The 20,642-nt window shown below is 47.3% G+C and overlaps 1 protein-coding gene across 4 annotated transcripts in view; it reads right to left on the minus strand.

Moving 5' to 3' along the window:
- Window positions 1-10,098: 10,098 nt before the first annotated feature.
- KANK4 (KN motif and ankyrin repeat domains 4) overlaps window positions 10,099-20,642 on the minus strand; it is a 67,088-nt gene continuing 56,544 nt past the window's right edge. For 3 of the 4 annotated variants that reach the window (XM_070405250.1, XM_070405252.1, XM_070405251.1), the window contains exons 8-10: window positions 19,441-19,583; window positions 15,757-15,957; window positions 10,099-12,209 (exon numbers count right to left, since the gene is read on the minus strand). In XM_070405250.1, the coding sequence (XP_070261351.1) occupies window positions 12,105-12,209; window positions 15,757-15,957; window positions 19,441-19,583 (449 nt within the window). In that variant the 3' untranslated portion in view covers window positions 10,099-12,104. The remainder of the gene's footprint in view (window positions 12,210-15,756; window positions 15,958-19,440; window positions 19,584-20,642) is intronic. The other variant, XM_070405253.1, reaches the window with a different exon arrangement.

A 20,642-nucleotide genomic window follows, 5' to 3' on the forward strand; every position in this document is an offset into this window, starting at 1 on the left:
TGTGGGCATTTTAGCCCCAGCCCCTACATCCTGCATCTGTACCTGTTATGGAGTCCCCTTTTCTTGCCTTTGTGACATGTATTTTAAAATATATTTTTTAAACTATATACAAGAGAAGTTTGTTTAGAAAATCATGGCGATAGAAGTGGTAATATCTATTTACAGATAATCAATTTTATTTGGGTTCTCAAGTGTATTATAGTGGTATAATAGTTGTGCACCTATTTATATTTCCTCTTTATCCTAATTTTCCCTTTATCCTAATTTTGTGTTTTTGTGCTTCCTCCTTTTTTTCTTCTTTAAGGCTAGTTACTGATACCCATGTGTTCAGTGATCCAGCATTTAGATCTATAAATTCATTTTCTTAATATTGACATCTGATTTTGAATTTATTGTTTCCCTTATTCGGCTTTCTCTGGGTTTATTATGTTGTTTTTCTAACTTCTTGAAATTAAGTGAGTATTCTTGTATTTTTTTCTATAACGGCAGGTAATAGAACTAGATTTTTCTCTGAGGAAGTGAATATGCTTCATCTGTTGACCTAGTAGGGTATCACACGCCCTGGGGATGGCCTTCCGGGATTTACTTACTTACCCTAAGCCCAAAGGGATAGAGAACACTGGGTGAAGAATAAACAGACCCCAAGTGAGACCTAAACATGCAGAAAATATCAGGATAGCAGAAGAAACATGAGCAGTTCTCAGAGGGCAGGGAAGAACAGAGGTGTTGTCTAGCTGGAGGGCATGGCAAATGGTGGCTATCTGGAAGCCAGAACACACTGGATCTTAAACCCAAGGCTAGAGATCAGAGAGTTTCTGTAGGCAGTGGGGAGCCCTGATGGGTTTTGTGTAGGGTGGACGCCCGAGCTCAGAAGGGGTCAGGCAGGTGCTGTAAACAGGGCAGAACATCAGGTTCTCCTGCATGATCAGTACTCAGTCAGGTGGGATGGATGGAGCTCCCGAGGGTCAGGGCAGAGATGAAGTGGTTTGGAAGGAAGTAATCATAGAAGTCCTGAGACTTCTAAGGGAGAGGAGGGAAGAAAAGAAGAGTTGAGGATGAAACCTTTTAAAGGAATTCAAAGACAGGAGCCTGCGGTAGAAATCTGGAGGAGACCAGGGAGGGCAGAGTAGAAGCCAGGGGCTACCGGGAATCACCAGGGCAAAGCTGCATGCCGTGGAAGAGTGGGAAAAAGGTGAGGAGAGGAGAACGCCTGTGAAGACTCCTCTTGCTAGGGGGCTTCCTCATTCCCAGTACAAAATGGGTGTTACAGAGCAGAATGGTAGGTTCTGGAACGAATGGGCTCTTCATACTTTCAGATCTTTTCATTTTATTCACAATTAACAAACAAAATATTAGAGAATTGTTGTTGTTGTTGTTGTGACTGGGAAGTCAAATTACTGACCTGGGTAACATGTATTCAGGGGAAAATATTGACTGATGCTTTTTTTGGGAGAACAGATTTTGTCAAAGAGAGCTCCACTAGATGAAACAAAAACAGGGACCGTTTCCTTCATTTCTGGGGTTTACTACAAATTTCCTTTAAACAGAGGTCTCTTGTCGTAGCCAGTTTGGCTCAGTGGATAGAGCGTTGGCCTGAGGACTGAGGGGTCCTAGGTTCGATTCTGGTCAAGGGCACATGCCCCGGTTGTGGCTCGATCCCCAGTGGTGGGGGTGCAGGAGGCAGCCAATAGATGATTCTCTCATCATTGATGTTTCTATATCTCTATTCCTCTCCCGTCCTCTCTGAAATCAATAAAAATATATTTAAAAAAAAAAAAGAAATGTAAGAACCCTAATAACACAAACAAACAAAAAAACACAGAGGTCTCTCCTCTGGTAATGAAACTATTCAATTTAGAAAGATTTTGAATTTGCTGAGCTTTCCCATGAAGTGATACATTTAAAATGCCTTGTAGGCCCTCATTAAACTTTAGTAATCCCCCCACCTCCCATTCCCAATAGTTTCTAGGCAAATCCAGCCTGGTGCTCCGTCGGATTAGAAATCAGATTAGATCTTTTGATCTGAGGCCAGATACAGCTGCGCCTCTCACCACCAGAGGCTGTGAGCTCACCAGCACCTTTCCAACAAGCATCAGCGTTCGCCCCGCTGGGCCCGCGCATTTGGCCTGATCCCTGCAACAGGATCATTGCTTTGGAACTGCAGCGCAGGCCTCCTGCTTCCAGAATGTACACAGACCAGGAGTGTGTGTGGACAAGGCGATCATATGTGCCCTGCCACCTGCAAACACTCACACAAATGCTGGTGGACTCTGGGGAAAGGGACAGCCCAAGGAGACCTTAGGCACCTGTTCTAGCATGATGATGTATTTGGTCTTTGGGGCACAGAGCTCCTGAAACCCTTGGAATTTTCCAAGTGATAAGTGCCATGAAAGTGTCTGTTGTTATGTTAATGAAGTGACTTTTGGAAAGCTCCTAAGGATGGGCGTGTAGTTGGTAGTGGAGCCAGTCATGTGACTGGTGGAAGCTGTCAGTCATCCCCCCTCCCCCACACCTCTGGGGAGGAGAGGGGTTGGAGGTGGAGTTCAGTTATTAATGGCGTGATTTGCTCAGTGCCTATGTCGTGAAGCCTCCATAAGACCCCAGAATGACAGGGTTTGGAGAGCTACCAGGTTGATAGACATGTGGAGGTTCAGGGAGAATGGAGCACCTGTCATGGGCATGGAAGCTCCAAGCCCCGCCCCCCCCCCCCCCCCCCCATACATGGCCCTGTGTTATATCTTTCCATAATAAACTGGTGACACAGGAAGTAACACGTTTCTCTGAGTTCGTGAGCCACTCTAGCAAATAATCACACGCAAGGACGGGGTCCAGTTCATAACCATGAGGACAAAGAAAAGGCCACATACTAACTGACTAGCTCAGGGAAGACCTGCAAACTCAAAAACCTAAAAGAGCCACCAAGGATGGTCTGAAATTAAAACTAACTAAAAGCAGTTTATAGTAGGTAATCAGTATCCTGACAAAGATCAACTTTGATCTCTACTGAGCCTATTTGTCTTTTTGCATCTAAGATAACATACCTGCTAAATGTCAGCATAACTTGTGACTTCCCTTTTTTCAGACCCCTCAGGACACAACAAATGGCTCTAGGGCCGAAACTAGAAATCCCCTCCGTGTTATTGTTATCCAGTGTTATTGTTATCGTGTTAATTATTGACTGTTAACTATCCTGCACCCACGTATATAAAAGAAGCATGTGTCCATCATTTCACTTTTTATCCAATCCCAGAGGTTTCCCCTTTTTGCTTTCTCCCACCTCCCTAATGGATCATTAATGGATTTCATGTAACCCACCTTGTTGTAATGTACCCCGCGGATCACAGAAGGACGCCTCAAGAAGTCAAATTAAAGAGTCACATTTAGCCCTGGCCGGTTTGGCTCAGTGGATAGAGTGTCAGACTGCGGACTCAAGGGTCCCAGGTTTGATTCCGGTCAAGGGCATGTACCTTGGTTGCGGGCACATCCCCAGTAGGTGGTGTGCAGGAGGCAGCTGATCAATGTTTCTCTCTCATCGATGTTTCTAACTCTCTATCCCTCTCCCTTCTTCTCTGTAAAAAAAAAAAAAATCAATAAAAATATATTAAAAAAAAAAAAAAGAGTCACATTTATTGCAATCCGGGACTATGAGGGGTCATTCCCAAATCTCATAGTGATAAGATGGTGGCAAAACCACTTATATAGGCAAAGATCACAAAGGTATTGATTACATCTCAAGGTTTGGAATGAGGAACCTGGTTTGCAAAAAAGCAGTTTACAGAAGCAGAATTAAGCATGTTAATTACAATTTTGGGTCTGGGGTCACTGAATTGACAGAAACACCTTATCTAGAGCCCTCGGGTCTTGAGACCACTGGGTTGCCAGGAACTCATTATCGAGCCATCGAGGTAATTTAGAGTAATTGCACTGTCCTGGTCTTGGGACCACTGAGTCAACTGGAACGCATTATCTGTGGCCACTAAAACAATTTAGGATAATTGTGCTGTCCTGTTTCCCAGGTACAGAAGAATGTGCTTTCTAAAACCAGTAAGATCACAATCAATGGGATAGTCATTCAATCGAATGGGATGATGTATACAATTCAGAAAATCAAAATAACTTTTCTATTGTTAAGCCAAACAGCAGGGTTAGAGTTAAACTACAGTTTCTACCTGAAGTATGGTTGCTACCATACTTCAACCTATGTCTCCTCCTTTGATTGTAATGTATAAAACAAGGTGAAAAATTGCCCTTCTCCAGAGCATTATCCCAATATGTAGAGATTCTGCTTCCTGGCAATTGTTGACAGTTTGGCTCAAATAAACTCACCAAAATTCTTTACAGGTTTGAATGTTTTTTACATTAAGAGCCAGTTGGTCAGAAGCACAGGTGACAACCTGAACTTGCAATTGATGACTGAAGGAGGTGGGGAGGGGGCAGTCTTATGGGACTGAACCTGCGATCTGTGGGATCTGATTCGATCTCCGAACAGCGTTGGAACTGAGTTGAATGGTAGGACACACAGCTGGTGTGGAGAATTGCTTGGATCTGGGGAACCCACCCCCCACGTTGGAATTGGTGTCAGAATCTCAGTCCCCCACAGACTGAGCACAGTCCTGACAGGGACAGAGCGCAGACCAGGGGTTGTCCTCTTTACATGCAGGCAGGACAGAGACAGGGCGTGAGCTTCCCTCTATTCCTGCTTCTGATCTGACAACTGGGAATAGCGGGCAAGGGGGTCTAAAAACAGTTTCTTCTCTAGTTTTCCTTTTTTGGGGGGAAGAGTGGGAATTTCTTTGCTTCTAAGGCACCTTGAGGATTGGAAAATACCCCCCAGCCAACCCGCCTACCCAAAGTCAACAATAGAATGGCTTCATTGGCTTCAGAGCAAAGACCCAGAAGCTGTTACCCTCATGGATCACGGAAGCAGGGTGGGGTGTAGGATTGGGGTGGGGGAGAGGATGGTGGTGGGGGGAGCAGAGAGGAGGGAAGGCCGGACCCCCCTCAGACACTGGCTGGGCTCCCTCCCTCTGTTCCAGGATGAGAGAGGGGGTGGAGGGACTGATTTGGAACAGTAGGGAATTCCCCACTGAGGGGGCAATTGAGGCAATGTGGGGTTCAGACCATCTGTATACTGGACAGAAGGCCGCTTTCTTCCCCAGGGATGCTGAGCCCCGGGAGGTCCCAACCCCTCAGCTGTTCCAGTCCCAAACACTCTGCCTGTGTGTCTCCTCTGTGCCGGGGCCACCCAGCCAGACCGGCAGGTCAGCCACTGACTTAATGCTGAGTCCCTGAAGCAGCTTTGTTCCCTCAGCAGAGTCCAGCCCCTGCCACTGGGCACCCCTCCATAGCGGAGGTCACTGCGAGGAAGCAAGAAGAGCTCTGGGTGTTCGGCAGGCAGTGGAGTGTGGTCACAGAGCCAGAGCTCCTGGCTTGAAATTTCAGACCCCCCAGTTACTAGCTGTGTGGCCTCGAAGGAGTTATTTACCCTCTCTGGGCTTCAGTTTCCTCGTATGTACCACAGGGGTAATATTAACCTACCTCATTGGGGTATTGTGAGGCATAAATGATGCCCTTAAGACTGGCGCCTGGGTAGATGTAAGTACTCAGAGAAGGCAAGCTGTTATTTTTATGGGGTCGGGTTTAGGGCAAAGGATCCAATGGCCAGGGAAGGAATCTATACTGAGCTCTGCCATAAAGGCCAGCACTATGTGGATACCTTACCTGATCAACCATGTACAAGAACAGAAGGAAGGAACTATTATATCCCAGTTTACAGATCAAGAGCCTGAGTGGCCAAAGGGTCCAGCTGGGGTTCAACACCTGAGGTAGGCAATTTCAGACACCATGCCCTTGGTTGCCTCCCACCAAGCTACACAGCCCAGAGAGGAGACTGGGGAAAGCAAACAAGTAGGGTAGTTATGGAATTGAAGGGTGAGTATCTACTGGGCTTTAGGGAAGGAACACGGGTTACTCCAGAGAAGCCAGGACATGTGCTTCAGGCACCTTGAGGATTAAGAGTCACTTTTGCTCCTCAGTTTACAAGGCTGAACCAGCCACCAGTAGCTTCTGAGATCTACATGTTACAATCCAGACACTCAGAAGTTCTGGCTAATGAGATGTGAATCTCTCTCTTTCTAAATCCCAGCTCCAAAATTCCTGGGAGAGGGTCTGATGGCCCAAGCCCAGGTAATGTCCAGTATCTACCTTCCATGGCCAAGGACCAAGTTTTCTTGTAGAAATGCGGCAGCTTCTGCTCTAGTCATGTGCATGGTGGAGGGGGCTGGGAAGGGGAGGTTCCTGGGAAAGGAAGATCTGGCAGACAGTGCACAGGAGTCTACTCATTGGGTTTTTTTTTCTCTCTCCAGCCTTTCTCTCTTCATAGCTGTTCTTTGCTCATACTCTCAACCTGTGTTCACCTCTACCTCTTTTATCATGCCTTGCTCCCTCTCATGACTTCTCACTGTAACCATAACTCACTGCTGCTGCCCCAAACTCTCCATGTTTCTTCATTCAAACATCTCAGCTAATTCAGATGGTCTAAAATGCCCACGTTTCCACACCAGGCCAGTTCATGGGCACTGTCTCGCTGAAGGACTGGCTGCCCTGTGGTGCAGAGCCTGTGTTCAGGAATCTTCTAGGGCAGCGGTTCTCAACCTGTGGGTCACGACCCCTTTGGGGGTTGAACAACCCTTTCATAGGGGTCGCCTAAGACCATCAGAAAACACATATATAATTACATATTGTTTACAGTAGCAAAATTACAGTTATGAAGTAGCAACGAAAATAATTTTATGGTTGGGGGTCACCACAACATGAGGAACTGTATTAAAGGGTCGCGGCATTAGGAAGGTTGAGAACCACTGTTCTAGGGCAACACAAGGCTGAGCCCTTTGAGGGCTGTGGGCTGGGTGATTCCCCTGTGGGCATTGAACTGGGGCTGGCAGCGTGAGGAGATATAAAAGGATGCGCCTTCCTGAACTCTTCCACTCTGAAACTCACTAACCATAGCATGAGATCCTGAAGATTGCCATGGGGTGCTGAGTGCATTTATCCAACTCCCACTGCCACAGAAGTCCAAGTGTACAATGGCTTACATAAATTAGAAGATTATTTCTTGATTAGAGGCCCGATGCACGAAATTCATGCAAGGGGCTCAGCCCCTCACAATCCCGGCTGTCTCCAGGCCCCAAGGCCCCACCCCCTACCCACTGGTCGTTCTGGAAGATTGTTCCAGAAGGTCATTCTTCCGTCAGTCTAATTAGCATATTAGCTCTTTATTATATAGGATTACATATCAAAAGGGAATAAGCAGTCCAGAGCAGATTTGATGGGTTCATGGTGTTGGGGCCTACCTCCTCCTGCCTTGCTGTGATCACTAGGATGTTGGCCCCATCCTCATGGATCAAGCTGGATTGTTACCACATTCCAACCAGTGGGAAGGGTCAAAGCACTTCCCTTTCCTTTGCACACAGAAGTCGGACCTTGCATACATCACTTCACTCACATCTCATTAGCCAGAACTTAGGTATGTGGCCACATGAAGCGACAAGGGCACCTGGGTGGTGGAGTCTCTATTCTGGGTGGCCATGTGTCCAGCTGAAATTTGGGGATTCTAAGGAGAAAGGGAAGAATGGATATTGGGGATAATGGCATCACCATTTTCCTGTCACTCATTTTGATCCTCTTTACCATCCAGTGTGTCATCACCTCCTGGCACATCCCCCTAGGCCCAAAATAGCCTGCTTCACGGTGTGGGAGAGACACTTTCAGCGTTGGTGTCAGGGCTGGGCAAGGTGCTGGAGCAGGAGTCCTGGGTTCTCATTCCGCTCAGTTCCTCACTCCCCGTGCCACCCGGGCCCTCTCCTTCTTCCCCACAGGTACCATCGAGGACTGGGCCCTTACTGCCCTATACCCAGTGTCTGAGGACAACCTCCTCACTGATGTCCTTGCCTCCAGTCTCTCTCTGTGAACATTCTAAAAGGCAAATCTGATCTGGCTCCATCATTTAGAAATTCTTCAATGGCTCCCCACCGTCCACAGCAGTGAGATTTTAACAGATTTCTGAATTCCTGAAATTACATGCAGATTTTGCAGATTTATGTGCATTTTTCTGAACAGAGCTTCAGGTTCTCAAAGAGGTCTCTGATTCCCCCTCAAGTTAGAGGCTTAAATCCAAATTCCTATCTCAACCTACAAATATATCTACTAACCTTCCTCTTAAATCTACTCTTCAGCCACTACCCATGCCACCTAAACTAGAGTCATTCTGCAATTCTTTCCATTGCTCAGAAGCCATGGTCTTTCACACTTCACATCTTTATACCCGCTGTTCTATCTAGAATGCCCTGGCAAACTCCTTCCACCTCCTGTGGCTTAGATCAAGGGTCACCTCCTCTGTGAGGTTTCCCTGACTCCCTCTGGCCAAGTACGTCTCTACAGCCCTCTTCAGACCTCCATTACTCATCCTATTCATAGTTGTCGTCAGCCTGCATCTGTCTCCTCCACCAAACCATGAACTCTAGAGTCCCGGACCCAGGACAGATAGTCCACAAATGTCTGTTGAATAAACATCACTCATTTCTACCCACCCCTGCCCTGCCCAATGGAGTACTTTTTCTAAAATGCAAATCTGAGTGTTGCTTCCTGTATTCCTATTTCCTTCAAATCCAAACTTGGTGCAGTGGCTTTTTCCCTGGCTTCATCTTGCACTCTTCCTTTCTATCATTCCTTTCCTTTCCTTTCCTTTCCTTTCCTTTCCTTTCCTTTCCTTTCCTTTCCTTTCCTTTCCTTTCCTTCCCTTCCCTTCCCTTCCCTTTCCTCTTTCCTTTCCTTTCCTTTCTCTCTCTCTCTTTCTCTCTCTCTCTCCCTTTCTTTCTTTCTCTCTTTCTTTCTTTCTTTCTTTCTTTCTTTCTTTCTTTCTTTCTTTCTTTCTTTCTTTCTTTCTTTCTTTTTCTTTTTCTTTTTCTTTTTCTTTCCCGGAACACTGAAGTTCTTTTAATGCCCAAATCAATGCTTCTTGTCTACAGGGTTTATGCATGCTTCTTGCTCTGCCCCTCTTTGCCTGGCCAATGCCTATGCACCCTTCAGATAGCATAACTATTCTCAGGAAGCCATCCTGGGCCCTCCCTACCCTCAGATTAGGCTGAGGGTCCCTCCTATGTGTCCCCATGAACCTTGTCCTTGCCAGTCACAACATGCATCATGTTGTTCCGTGATGAGTTGTTTTCCTTCCCTGTTAAACTGTAAGTTCTTGTCTACCTTGCTTATATGTCCCCAGCCCCAAACACCCTATTTAGAAGGGAGTGGGTATCTGATAAATCTGTGTTAAATGAGAGCTAGGTAGATCAATTTCTCCATCATAAATCTGGTTTCCAATAGCTTTCCATTGCCTTTATTTTATTTTTTAAATATATTTTTATTGGTTTCAGAGAGAGGAAGGGAGAGGGAGATAGATAGAAACATCAACGCTGCCTCCTGCACCTCACTTACTGGTGATCAAAGCCCTCAACCCAGGTATGTGCCCTGACCTAGAATGGAACCGTGACCTCCTGGTTTATAGGTCGATGCTCAACCACTGAGCCACACCAACGGGGCTTTCCATTGCCTTTAGAACAAAGCTTTATCATAACTTTAGGGCACTTTGTGATTTGGCCCCATGTTTTATCAGTCTCACCACTTCCCAATCTCCCCTTTTATCTCAGCATCTTACTCAAACTCTCTCTGACTGAACGAAGGCCCCCAAATGCCCGCTCTCCCATAGTTCTTCCTTTTCAGCACAGGTTTCTCTGCCTGGCACACTCGAACCTCACCTCACCTCTTACTCTTCCTTTTCTGAGTGACATCACTAATCTCTGTTTTCAGTTCCAGGAAGCCTAAAGTTACAGGCTCGCTCCCCAGTAGAGGGCGTGCAGGAGGCAGCCTATCAATAATTCTCACTCTCCCTGAAATCAATAAAAACATATAAAAATACTTTTTAAAAAAAGAAATAGAGCCTAAATTGGCAACATGGGGCACTTACCCCCATAATAGCAAATAAAACATTGCAAATTCCCAAGAACCAAGAGCAGAGAAATGCAAAGAAACTTTGAGACCCAAAGATTGAGGGGCAGCATTTTAATATAGAAACAGAAACAGTCAAAGGCCAGAGCCCTACTACTCCAAGTGTGGTGTGGCCCAGCAGCATTGGTATCCCCTGGGAACTAGTTAGAAATGCAGATTCTCAGCCCCTTCCCCTCCCAGACCTTCTACATTCTAACAAGATCTCCAGGGATCTGCACGCATATCAGTGTTTGAGAAGCACTGGAGTAGAATATTTATTAATGTGGGGGTTTGCTCTTAAAGTGTGCTGAGGTCAAAATAAACCCATTTAAAGCATTTTTAGCTTATTATTTGCTCCATTCTCCCTACCTCTGAGCAACACTGCCATATGCCAGTGTCCTGCTTGGGGACTTTGAGCCTCTCTTATGATCCCAGTGGAAAACTTCTGTAGTCAGTCTCTATGGATTAAAACTGGATTCACAAACTCCCACCAGCTGTGCCTTGCACAACACCCCCAGGAGGTAGGTTGTATAATTTTTGTTTTAAAGACAATGAAACTGGAACCCAAGGAGATTTGGTGACTCACACAAGGGGCACGGAGTAAACAGGCGTTTGTGTTTCTAATGTGAGGCTCACCGAACTTTGCTGTCTTTCTTTTTCATATAAGGCGATTTTATGCCCAAAAGACTTTAAGAAAAAACAAATTTGTAGATAACCCTGGGTGAGCTACAGCATGTGGGCCCTGGGATTGTGGAAGTGTAAGAGAGAATGTCCAGTGGAGACAGAGGTCACCCCAGGCTGGAAGGTTCTGCAGTCTGGGACTTTGGAAACCTCCTAGCTTCATGGAGCTCATGCTTGCTCATGATGGCTGTGGGGAAAGGAGCTGGGATTACCACACGGCATGGACACAGCTGTGAGGGAAAGGAGCTGGGATTACCACACGGCCATGGACACAGCTGTGAGGGAAAGGAGCTGGGATTACCACACGGCCATGGACACAGCTGTGAGGGAAAGGAGCTGGGATTACTACACGGCCATGGACACAGCTGTGAGGGAAAGGAGCTGGGATTACCACACAGACATGGAGGAAAGGAGCTGGAATTACCACACGGTCAAGGACACAGCTGTGAGGGGAAGGAGCTGGGATTACTACACGGCCATGGAGGAAAGGAGCTGGGATTACCACACGGCCATGGACACAGCTGTGAGGGAAAGGAGCTGGGATTACCACACGGCCATGGACACAGCTGTGAGGGAAAGGAGCTGGGATTACCACACAGCCATGGACGCAGCTATGGAGGAAATGTGGTCTCTGGCCCCAGGAGGATCCTCAGGAGGTTCAGTTGTTTCTTTCGGAAGAGCTGGCATCCCTGACTCTGCCTCAATACACATGATGTGCTTCACTGGATTGGATTTCCTGATTAATCCCAATATCCTTGGAGCAAACTGGAGCCACAGATGGCCAAGACGGTCTATCTGGCACTGGGCCAGTGTGCTTCTTTCTATCTTGCCTGAATTTAAGCTTTCTCTGTCGGCCCCAACTGAGCAAAGGCCCCATCTGGGGTCTGTTCAGGTTCCCGTGTCTGCCAGGAGATTCTCCTCGGTCATCTAGAGAATGATCGCAGGGAGGACTGTGTAAATCTCCCCGTCCTCCCTAGACATGCATATTCAAGAGGACATCTTCATGTATGATGGATTAAAAACCAGAGATGGCGCACTTTAAAATTCCATGTAAAAAGTATTGTTTTTCTAATGTCCTCCTGCCCGCCAGCTCCCTAAGCGGTGCTACAAAGGGTAGAGTCAGGAAGAATGCCAGGCTGACACGTGAGGGACTTTAGCCTGGCTCCTTCACCCTGCTCTGCAGCCTGCGTTGGGGGCTTGACCTAAGGCAAAACTACAAAGCATCCTAATGAGCAGAATGATACCCCAGGAATGTATGTGCATATCTGACATAGCTTCTTCTCTTGAGGGGCGGCCCTCTGGCTGTGACCCATGCCCTCTCCAAGGGCGAGGGAGGAGTCCAGAGAAGGAGCCTTTTGTTCCCGCTGCCGGTCCCTCCACAGCCCCTAGGGCCTCAGGGACCTGCCCTGCTCCGCGTGGGCCTGCAGAAGCTCAGCGATTTCCACATGGGCGGGCGGTTTCAGCGCGATGGACAAAGCTGTTCTGCCAGCCTGCAGCGGAGAAAGAGAAGGAGAAACACATTTTATCCTGCAGGCCTCCCGCCCCAGAAAGCAAGGGCGAGTTGGGAGTAGGGCTGTGCATGGGGCATAAAGTCTATTCCAGGTATCCAGAGGCCGAGGAGGGGAGGAGATTCAAATGGCACGAGAAGCGTGAGAAATGGGCCCCTTCTACAGAAACAACATTCACTCCTGGGAAATTCACATCAATGGGAATAAAGTGTCTCTTGCTTTTAACACGCTTAATTTTAAAAACGGAAAACAGAGGAAAGAAAATAAAATAACGCTTCCATTTTTTTCCATTACACAGGCCTACATGGGAATTAGCATTTTGGCTTGTCTCCCTCCGTTCTTCTCTCTTGTCCGAATGTGTTATTGGTTTAAATAGAGGAATGACATTGCATATTAATTTTAAATCTGTTGGCATTTTGAACTTACCATGGCATGCTATACGATGTTCCCACGTTCTTACAGTCATCAGAACACATAACTTTTGTTATTGGCTACATAACATTCCATAACTTACTGAACTGTTTCCCTTCTGTTGGAGACTTGGGTGGTTTCCAAGTCTTCATCATCATAAACTTAGTGCCGAAAGCATTTTCTCATTTCTAATTATTTTCTAAGGACCAGCTCTTAGAAGTGGGCATGTCCGTGGAAGGAAATGTACATTTTACCTCCTGACACATGATACCCTGGGGCTGTTTCAGCGATGCAGGCAGTTGCCGGGGCTGCTGTCTACAGCTGCATCCAGGGGCTCTCGCAGGCAGCACCCGCCAGCGAGACGAGGGGAGGCGAGGCGAAAGGCCACCGTGACCCAGAGGACACCGTCTGCGAGGGCAGCCACCGTCTTACAAATGGGCTCAATCGTGTCTCCAAAATTCTGAAACCTAGATGTGTCTGGAAACCACTATGTTGATAACTCATTTGCCAGATAATTTGTAATTTTTCGTTGTTCCTGTAAACCGAGATGTCAAGAACCTTCACTTGTGAAAGTAAAAATGGCATTGCCAAATCTCCCTGGAGGGCACAATCCCCCCGAAATGAGAGCCACTGGACTAAGCCGAGTGTGTTGACCACTTGGCTTCTGCCCTTGGGGGCCGGTCTCCCTCTGATGGGCTCCCCGCCTAACTCCAGACCTTCATGCTCCCTATTCCCTCCGGACTCTGCCTGGGAATGCCGAGGCCCCAGCTCTGTGATGTGATTAGTAGTTGTTTTGTTTCAGCTCTCACTGCTCACCTGTCCATAAAAATGCACCACCAACTGAGTACCTCCTGATGCAGGACACGGGCTTTACAAGCATTGCCGTATTTAGTAGTGTCTATTATCATCCCCATTTGCAGGTGAGCATACAGAGGCCCTGAGTGGTTAGATGAAGGTGCCATAAGCACAGTCACTGAACCCAGTTTCGAACCCAAGAGTGTTTAAAGCCCCTGCTCCTAATAGTCACTGGAATTGTCTGAAGTACAGCAGAGCCTTCCCGCCATGACTGTTCCCCCACCTCCTGAAAGCAGCCACGGCCTTACCTCTCGTGTCTGACAGGTCTCCAGAGGTGTCCAGGAGATGCTCAATTAACCCCTGACTATCCCAGCTAACCTGGGACTTCCAAAGCTCATGTCCCTGTCCCACAGGCCTGCCTCCCAGGCCTCCCCGAGGTGACAGGAGTGGCCACTCCACAGAGGGCCCTGGGCCTGCTCCAGATGAAAGGGCTGCTCCTGTTCCCCCAGGGTGACCCTGCAGGGAGCTCATTAACGCAGATCCTTTGTCTGACTAGTAATAACAGGAGTTTCTTATTTCCAGCAGTCCTACCATGCATCTCAAGAGGGTCAGTGCTCTCTAATTATCCCACAAATAGCTTCTAGCTTTGGGATAGAGCTGGGGTTCCTGGGACCTACAGACACTGAACTGGAGCGTCTGCTTCCGGTGTGCGATTTCAGGACCAAGCAGCCTGACTCACTGATGGAACAATCCAGGGTAGATCAGACGTGGCACAGTAGTGAGAGGTGCTGTCCCTGGGAAGGGAAGTGATTCTCTTCCCCTCCCCAGGCCTTTATTCTTTTGGAACTGTAGATGTTATGAAAGTATGGAGAGGCCTGTTTAAAGCATAAAACTATAGTGCCAACATTAAGGACACTAAAGTCAGACCTGGGCTTGAATCCCTGCTCTGAGAATCAGTGACTTTTTACTTGATAATCCTATATAATAAAAGGCTAATATGCAAATCAACCGAACCATGAACAACCAATCGCTATGATGCGCACTGACCATCAGGGGGCAGACGCTCAATGCAGGAGCTGCCCCCTGGTGGTCAGTGCACTCCCACAGGGGGAGCACTGCTCAGCCAGAAGCTGGGCTGACGGCTGGCAAGCGCAGTAGTGGCAGGAGCCTCTCCTGCTTCTGTGGCAGCACTGAGGACTTCTCAGGGGAACTAGACTGTGAGAGGGCACAGGCCGGGCTGAGGGAACTCCCCCTGCCCTCCCACCCCATGCACAATTATCATGCACCGGGCCTCTAGTAACTATATAAACTCTCTAGGCCTCTGTTTCCTTATCAGTTTAAAAAAAAAAAAAAGGAGATTGCAGTATCTATCTCACAGGATTATTGAGAATAGTGAGTAATGCATGGATAGAGCTTAGTTCCTGTGAGTACTCTAGAAATACTGCCTGCAGCAACTATCAGTCATAGGGTCACATCCTGACGATTTACCTCTGTAGTTTAGGGGTTCACTCATTCAACTGTTGATTCAGCAGGACACCAGAAACATGGACCTTGCAATGTGACAACAATGACGATGATGCAGCAACTAAGAGTTTGTGTTTAGGAATTTGATGGAGATGGGTTCCACTTGCTGTGTGATCTGGGATATGTTGCTTAACCCCTCAGTGCCTCCATTTTCTTGTGAGCAAACCAGTGCCATCAACAGAGTCAACCTAATAAGATAGCTGTGGGCTTTAAATAAGATGGTCCATGATAAATGCTTAGTATGGTACCTGGCACAGAGAAAGCACTTGATATATATGAACTATTATCATTATTGTCATTATCATTGCCACCACCATCATCATTATCATCATCGTCATCACTTTACAAGGAAGCTTATTTAAGAAGCATGCGACTGGCACTGCAACTTTAAGCAGGTTGGCTTGATGCAGTGGGTTATTCTGTAAGCGGATCACTGTCAGACAGTGGGCATAATGTACACTTGGCTCCTTCGTCCAGCCTTCAGGGAGTCCCCATGAGCAGCAGAAGCTCCCCATCCAAGCTGCTGCCGTAAAGCCCACATGCTGTTATTGTCATGACCAGAGGAGGTCAAGGCCAGGCCTGGTTACATTCCCTCACGATGGTGTGAAAGGCTAGGGCTTGGGGTTTCCCAGATCCAAGGCTCCAAGCATTTACTGGGGATCATCTCATTTAAATCCCACAGCAGGTCAGTTCTGAGGTTGAGTCTATTGCTATTGCCAAATAGTTCCTTAAGTTCTGCTGCTGGCAAGGCCCTTCACAGGAAGGGGAAGACCTACTTGTTAATGCCTAGGAGTCTCACCTTGTCTGTCAGGCTGCTGTCACAGGCCGGGTGTGCCAGGAGCAGCCGCACCATGTCAGCGTTGCCACAGTGACAGGCCAGCATGAGGGCCGACGATCCATCGTGGTCCTGCAGGTTGACATCTGCCTGGCAGCTCAGTAGCGCTTGGACCATGTCTTCCCTGTCGTGGCTGACTCCCAGCATCAGCGCAGTCTGGCCTCCCTGCACACAGAGCCCAGGGGTGGGTCAGGCTGCCACCTACAGGGAGGACTCCTCTCCTCTCCTGCTTGGGTGTGCTCAGGGATAACTTCTCCAGAAAATGACCAATGACTTGAATTTTCTTGGGATGGGACACATCCTTTTCCACTGGCACACTTCTACTGGTCCTCTAAGACACTAGTCCAACACTACATCCTCTCTAAAGCCCTCTACCAACTCCCAGGCATGGGATTCACAACATGGCACTTACCGCTTGGCGTTACAACCTGTCAATCTCTTTCTCGAGGAATGAAATTTTTGATGGCAGGGACTGTCTTTTTCATCTCTGTCTCCCCAGTGCCTCCTACCTCGTATGTGCTGACACATGTCCAATGATGGAATAAATGAGGGCCGGATGCTTCAGTACCATGACTTATTACTGCCTGCCCCAGCCTGACTTCCTCAGGAAGCCTTGGTCTGCTCTGAACGCCTCTGGGATTGTCCATTTAATGGCACCCAAAGTCCTCTTGTCTCAAGAAGATCTCGAATGGCTCTGTGGTTATTTCTAATCCATACCCATTGACAGTTTCTTACATCCTTGTGATAGTTGGTGGGCGTGGCTCTGGTTCTGCTCTACCCCTCACTTGTCTTCCCTGAATCTTGGTTTCTCTTTTCTTAAAAATTAATCTAATAATGATCTATCCTATGTACCTAACAGGGATTTTGTAGAAATCAAATGAGATAAAAGTTGTAAATATAATATTGAAAGTAGTCATTTTTCTGATTACAAGTTGACCATCATTTCTTATAGATTTTCCTGTGAATACACAGTCCTCTCAGACATGGATTATATTTGCCCTCACGGTACTCCTGGGTTCCAGGCAGATCAGGCTCGTCCCTCTGACGAGACATGGGGCTTTGTAAGGTTGCAAAAACGAGGCAAGGACTATGTGTTCTCTTCTTTCAGATCCCTGTGGCTCTGAGCACAGTGTCTTACAAGTAAAGGTGCCAATGACATGTTTGCTGATGTGTTCACTGATTAAAGCACCAATCTGCCGGCACTGATGGATTGTGCATCCCGCCCAGAGCCCTGGGGCTTAGAGAAAGAAAGGGGGGTTGGCAATCACAAAAGTCCTGGCTCTGCCACTTACTGCCTGTGTGAATCGGTGACTTTTCATGGTCTGGCCAAATGGAAACGACTAACAATAAATATTACCTGCCTGGTGAGGTTGTTGTGAGACCTGAGCACTTAGCAAATGCTCGGTAACCACTGTTATATTATGAGGGTGAGAGAGGACGGTGACAAATACTCAGTACACAGGAATGCATTTGCTTTTTGGTTTGCCTGTACTCAGCCCTGAGGTAATGGTTGTTTACGGAACTAACCAGATCAGGAGGTTTCCATCCAGACCCATCCCTGCAAGTGGTATTATAAAGCCGGCTGACATATGCAGATTGTCCTCATGTCTGCCCCTCTGCCTGATTCAGGGCCCCTTCCTTTCTCACCTCCTTCCTGGTCCAGTTCAATACAATCTAATGATCATTTACAGAGCACTGCTATTGCCAGGTGCTGCGTGGACCCTGGAGGTAGAAGGAGAAATAAGCAGCTTATCCCAGGAGACTCCAAGCTCCCAGCTCACTCCCACTTAACCTAGTACCTGTACCTCTCATCATAGTAAGGACCCCAGGGGGAGCTGAAGGGAGCAGCCTCAGCTATGAATTCCCATCCCTCCTTTGATGACCTGGGCTGAGTCCCTTACCCTCTTCGACCATCAGTTTCTCCTCTGTAAAAAAAAAAGGGAGTGCCGTAACCGGTTTGGCTCAGTGGATAGAGCGTCAGCCTGCAGACTGGAGGGTCCCAGGTTCGATTCCGGTCAAAGGGCATGTACATTGGTTGTGGGCACATCCCAGTGGGGAGTGTGCAGGAGGTGGCTGATCGATGTTTCTCTCTCATCGATGTTTCTAACTCTCTATCTCTATCCCTTCCTCTCTGTAAAAAATCAATAAAATATATATATATAAAAAAAAAGGGAGTTAATTTTGATCATAGGTAAGCATCCCCTTTTGCATGAAGGCCAATTTAGAAAAAAATCCATATGTTTATAGAAAACACATTAAAATGAAAACAGCTTGACTCGTATGCAATAGGAGCTATAAATGGGTAAAAACCAGAACATCTATCATAATAAAAGCATAATATGCTAATTAGACCAGATGTCCTTCTGGATGACCTTCCAGACAAAGCCGGGGCTGTGAGGGAAGCCCGGGTGTCAGAGGGAAGCCGGTGCCAGCAGCCGGGGTAAGGAAGGCCTACTCTTGCATGAATTTCATGCAACGGGCCTCTCGTAATCTATAAATGTCTATTTCTCTCCATCAATAGGACTGCTGTGAGATAAAGTCTGCAAAGCAACTTTGCCATCAGCTAGGTCTGTAATCACTTTGGTTGTGGGGGAGTGGAGTTTAATATGTTGTTGGGAGACAATTTTCCACGGGTCCCTTGGATTTATGCATATCTTGTGAGTGAGGCACTAGCTTCCCGTTATTGTAGACTGTCTTTTTAAGGATGTTCGTACAGTGAACAGCTTTGGGAGACAGAGGCTGTCTCCTCCAGAACAGAGGGCAGACATGCTTACTGGCCAGCATAAAAGATTCAGGTTCCCTAAGCTCGGGGTTCCTCTCCAGCAGCACAACCCACTCTGTGCACAGGGATCTGCCCCTCCCTCCCCCCCTCACAATGCCCTGAGGGAACGGGGAGCTGGGTTTCGGGGAAGTGGTGTAAATGCCGATGCTGTGGCGGCTACCACTGCTGTAATATACTTGTGTCACCTGCCAGCACCCAGGATACTGTAGCATGCTAACTTGCTAGCTTTGAGGTGAAGTAAAAGCTCAGGCGCTTCACAGTTCTTGATAGTTAGTCTACCATCCGTGATCACTCCAGCGGGAAAAGGAGAGTTGGACGCACTCTGCTTGTTCTTGTATTGGTCGAAGGCCGGTCAGTAGCCTTTGGTAGGTTCCCATTGTCCCATACGGAGCCTTGTCTAACTCAGAGCCCTGCTGGGTTAGGACCATACCCCTACTCTGTGTTCTCAAGGAGGAGAGCCCAGCAGCGGAACAGAGACATCGCAGCCGCCCGGAACTGCTCTGCAATTCGTGACTAAGATGGATCACCTGCAGGGCGTCCGAGAGCGGCCAACTAGCACATGCCTGCCGAAGGTGCTAACTGTGGGAACGTTTGGTTCGAGAATTTCAATCCAGATGGAATGTGTCCAATTTTAGGCTGGGACGTGAATTACAAGCTTCCTGACCTCTGCCCCAGCCTGTCTGGGTCTCAGGAGCTTTTGCGGCAACCAAATGGTCAGGCTCTGGACACATGCCATTTGGAAGCCCCAGCCTTCCTGGGTTAAAAAACATTCTGTGGATTTACATGGAATTTCTCACCCCACCAGCAGAATAAAACTGGGAGGTTCCCGCACTTAATGAAAGTGGAGATCAGTTCCCATCTCCTACCTGGGTAGCTTGGATGTTCACATTTCCTTCTCTTAAGAGCTTCCAGACGACAGCCATGTCCTCATCGGTCTCCGCAGAAGCCAAGGGAGTGATCATCACGGCGGTATAGCCAGCTTTGTTCTGATGGTCCACGTTGCAGACGCCTGCAAGAGAAGCAACAGCACTGGAATAGCTCCCGAGGGGCCAGGAGCCAGACGCCTGAGCCTGTTAACAGGATGCTGCTGGTTAAAATGCAATAAAGCAATCCTTTCCCAGGGAGGGAATCGATGCTTTCTATTTTTAGCAGCCTTTAAAACTGGCTACTTTTCTTCACAGGTTTTCTGAGGATACCCAGCAAGCAAGGTCCACGGCAGATGGCAAAGTGGGCCAATAGCCATGACTTTATTTCCTAAAGTGGAGCACAGACCACAATCCCATTTTACAGATGAGGCCACTGAAAGTCAGTGAAGCTATGTAAACTGCCAAAGGAAAGGTGAAGTGGGACCAGGGCTCAAGCCTATCTGGCTCTAAAGCCCATCACTCCCCTGGCCACATATTGTGGCCACATCAGAGAAGCTGACATCAATGCTTCTCTCACTCTCTTTCTCTTTCTAAAAGAAAAGAGAAAAACAGGAAAAAAAAATCTCCACAACTTTTTACGTTAAAATAATTAAGAATATACATTTCATAATAATGAAAAATTAGCTTATTTTAAAGATGAAATATTAAATGAGAATTCGAAAGAAATTTCTGCTTTGTGGCCCTGGAACTATGCATTTGTATCCCTCTCCACCATAGGAGATGGTAGAAGATTATCAGCCTGTTATGTGTTGTATAAACAATCCCACCTCTTAAGGGGAAAACCAAATCTTCCCTGTACGTTTGCTTATTTGAAAAGCCTGTGTCTCTTTTGGACAAGAACAAAACTATCTCAGGAGATCAAGTTACCTGTCCTGTGCTAGCATTCCCTCTATAAAACGGGGATAATAACAGAAGGTGTGTCATAGAGTTATTGTAAATTTAATGAGTTTATATATTTAAAGTACTTTGAACACCTACCCTACAGTAAAAGCTCAATAAGTGCTATTACTACTATTACTGTCCACAGTGGTATTCTTGTCTTTACATTCTTTCTACCTGCTCATGAAGAAAGACTTAGGGCTCTGGCCAGTTTTGCTCAATGGTTAGAGTGTGAGCACAAAGGGTCATGGTTCGATTGTCGG

The sequence above is a fragment of the Myotis yumanensis genome, unplaced genomic scaffold, assembly GCF_028538775.1.
Source record: "Myotis yumanensis isolate MYYU_CA2020_CCGP unplaced genomic scaffold, mMyoYum1.0.hap1 SCAF_2, whole genome shotgun sequence".
Classification (NCBI taxonomy): Eukaryota; Metazoa; Chordata; class Mammalia; order Chiroptera; family Vespertilionidae; genus Myotis; species Myotis yumanensis.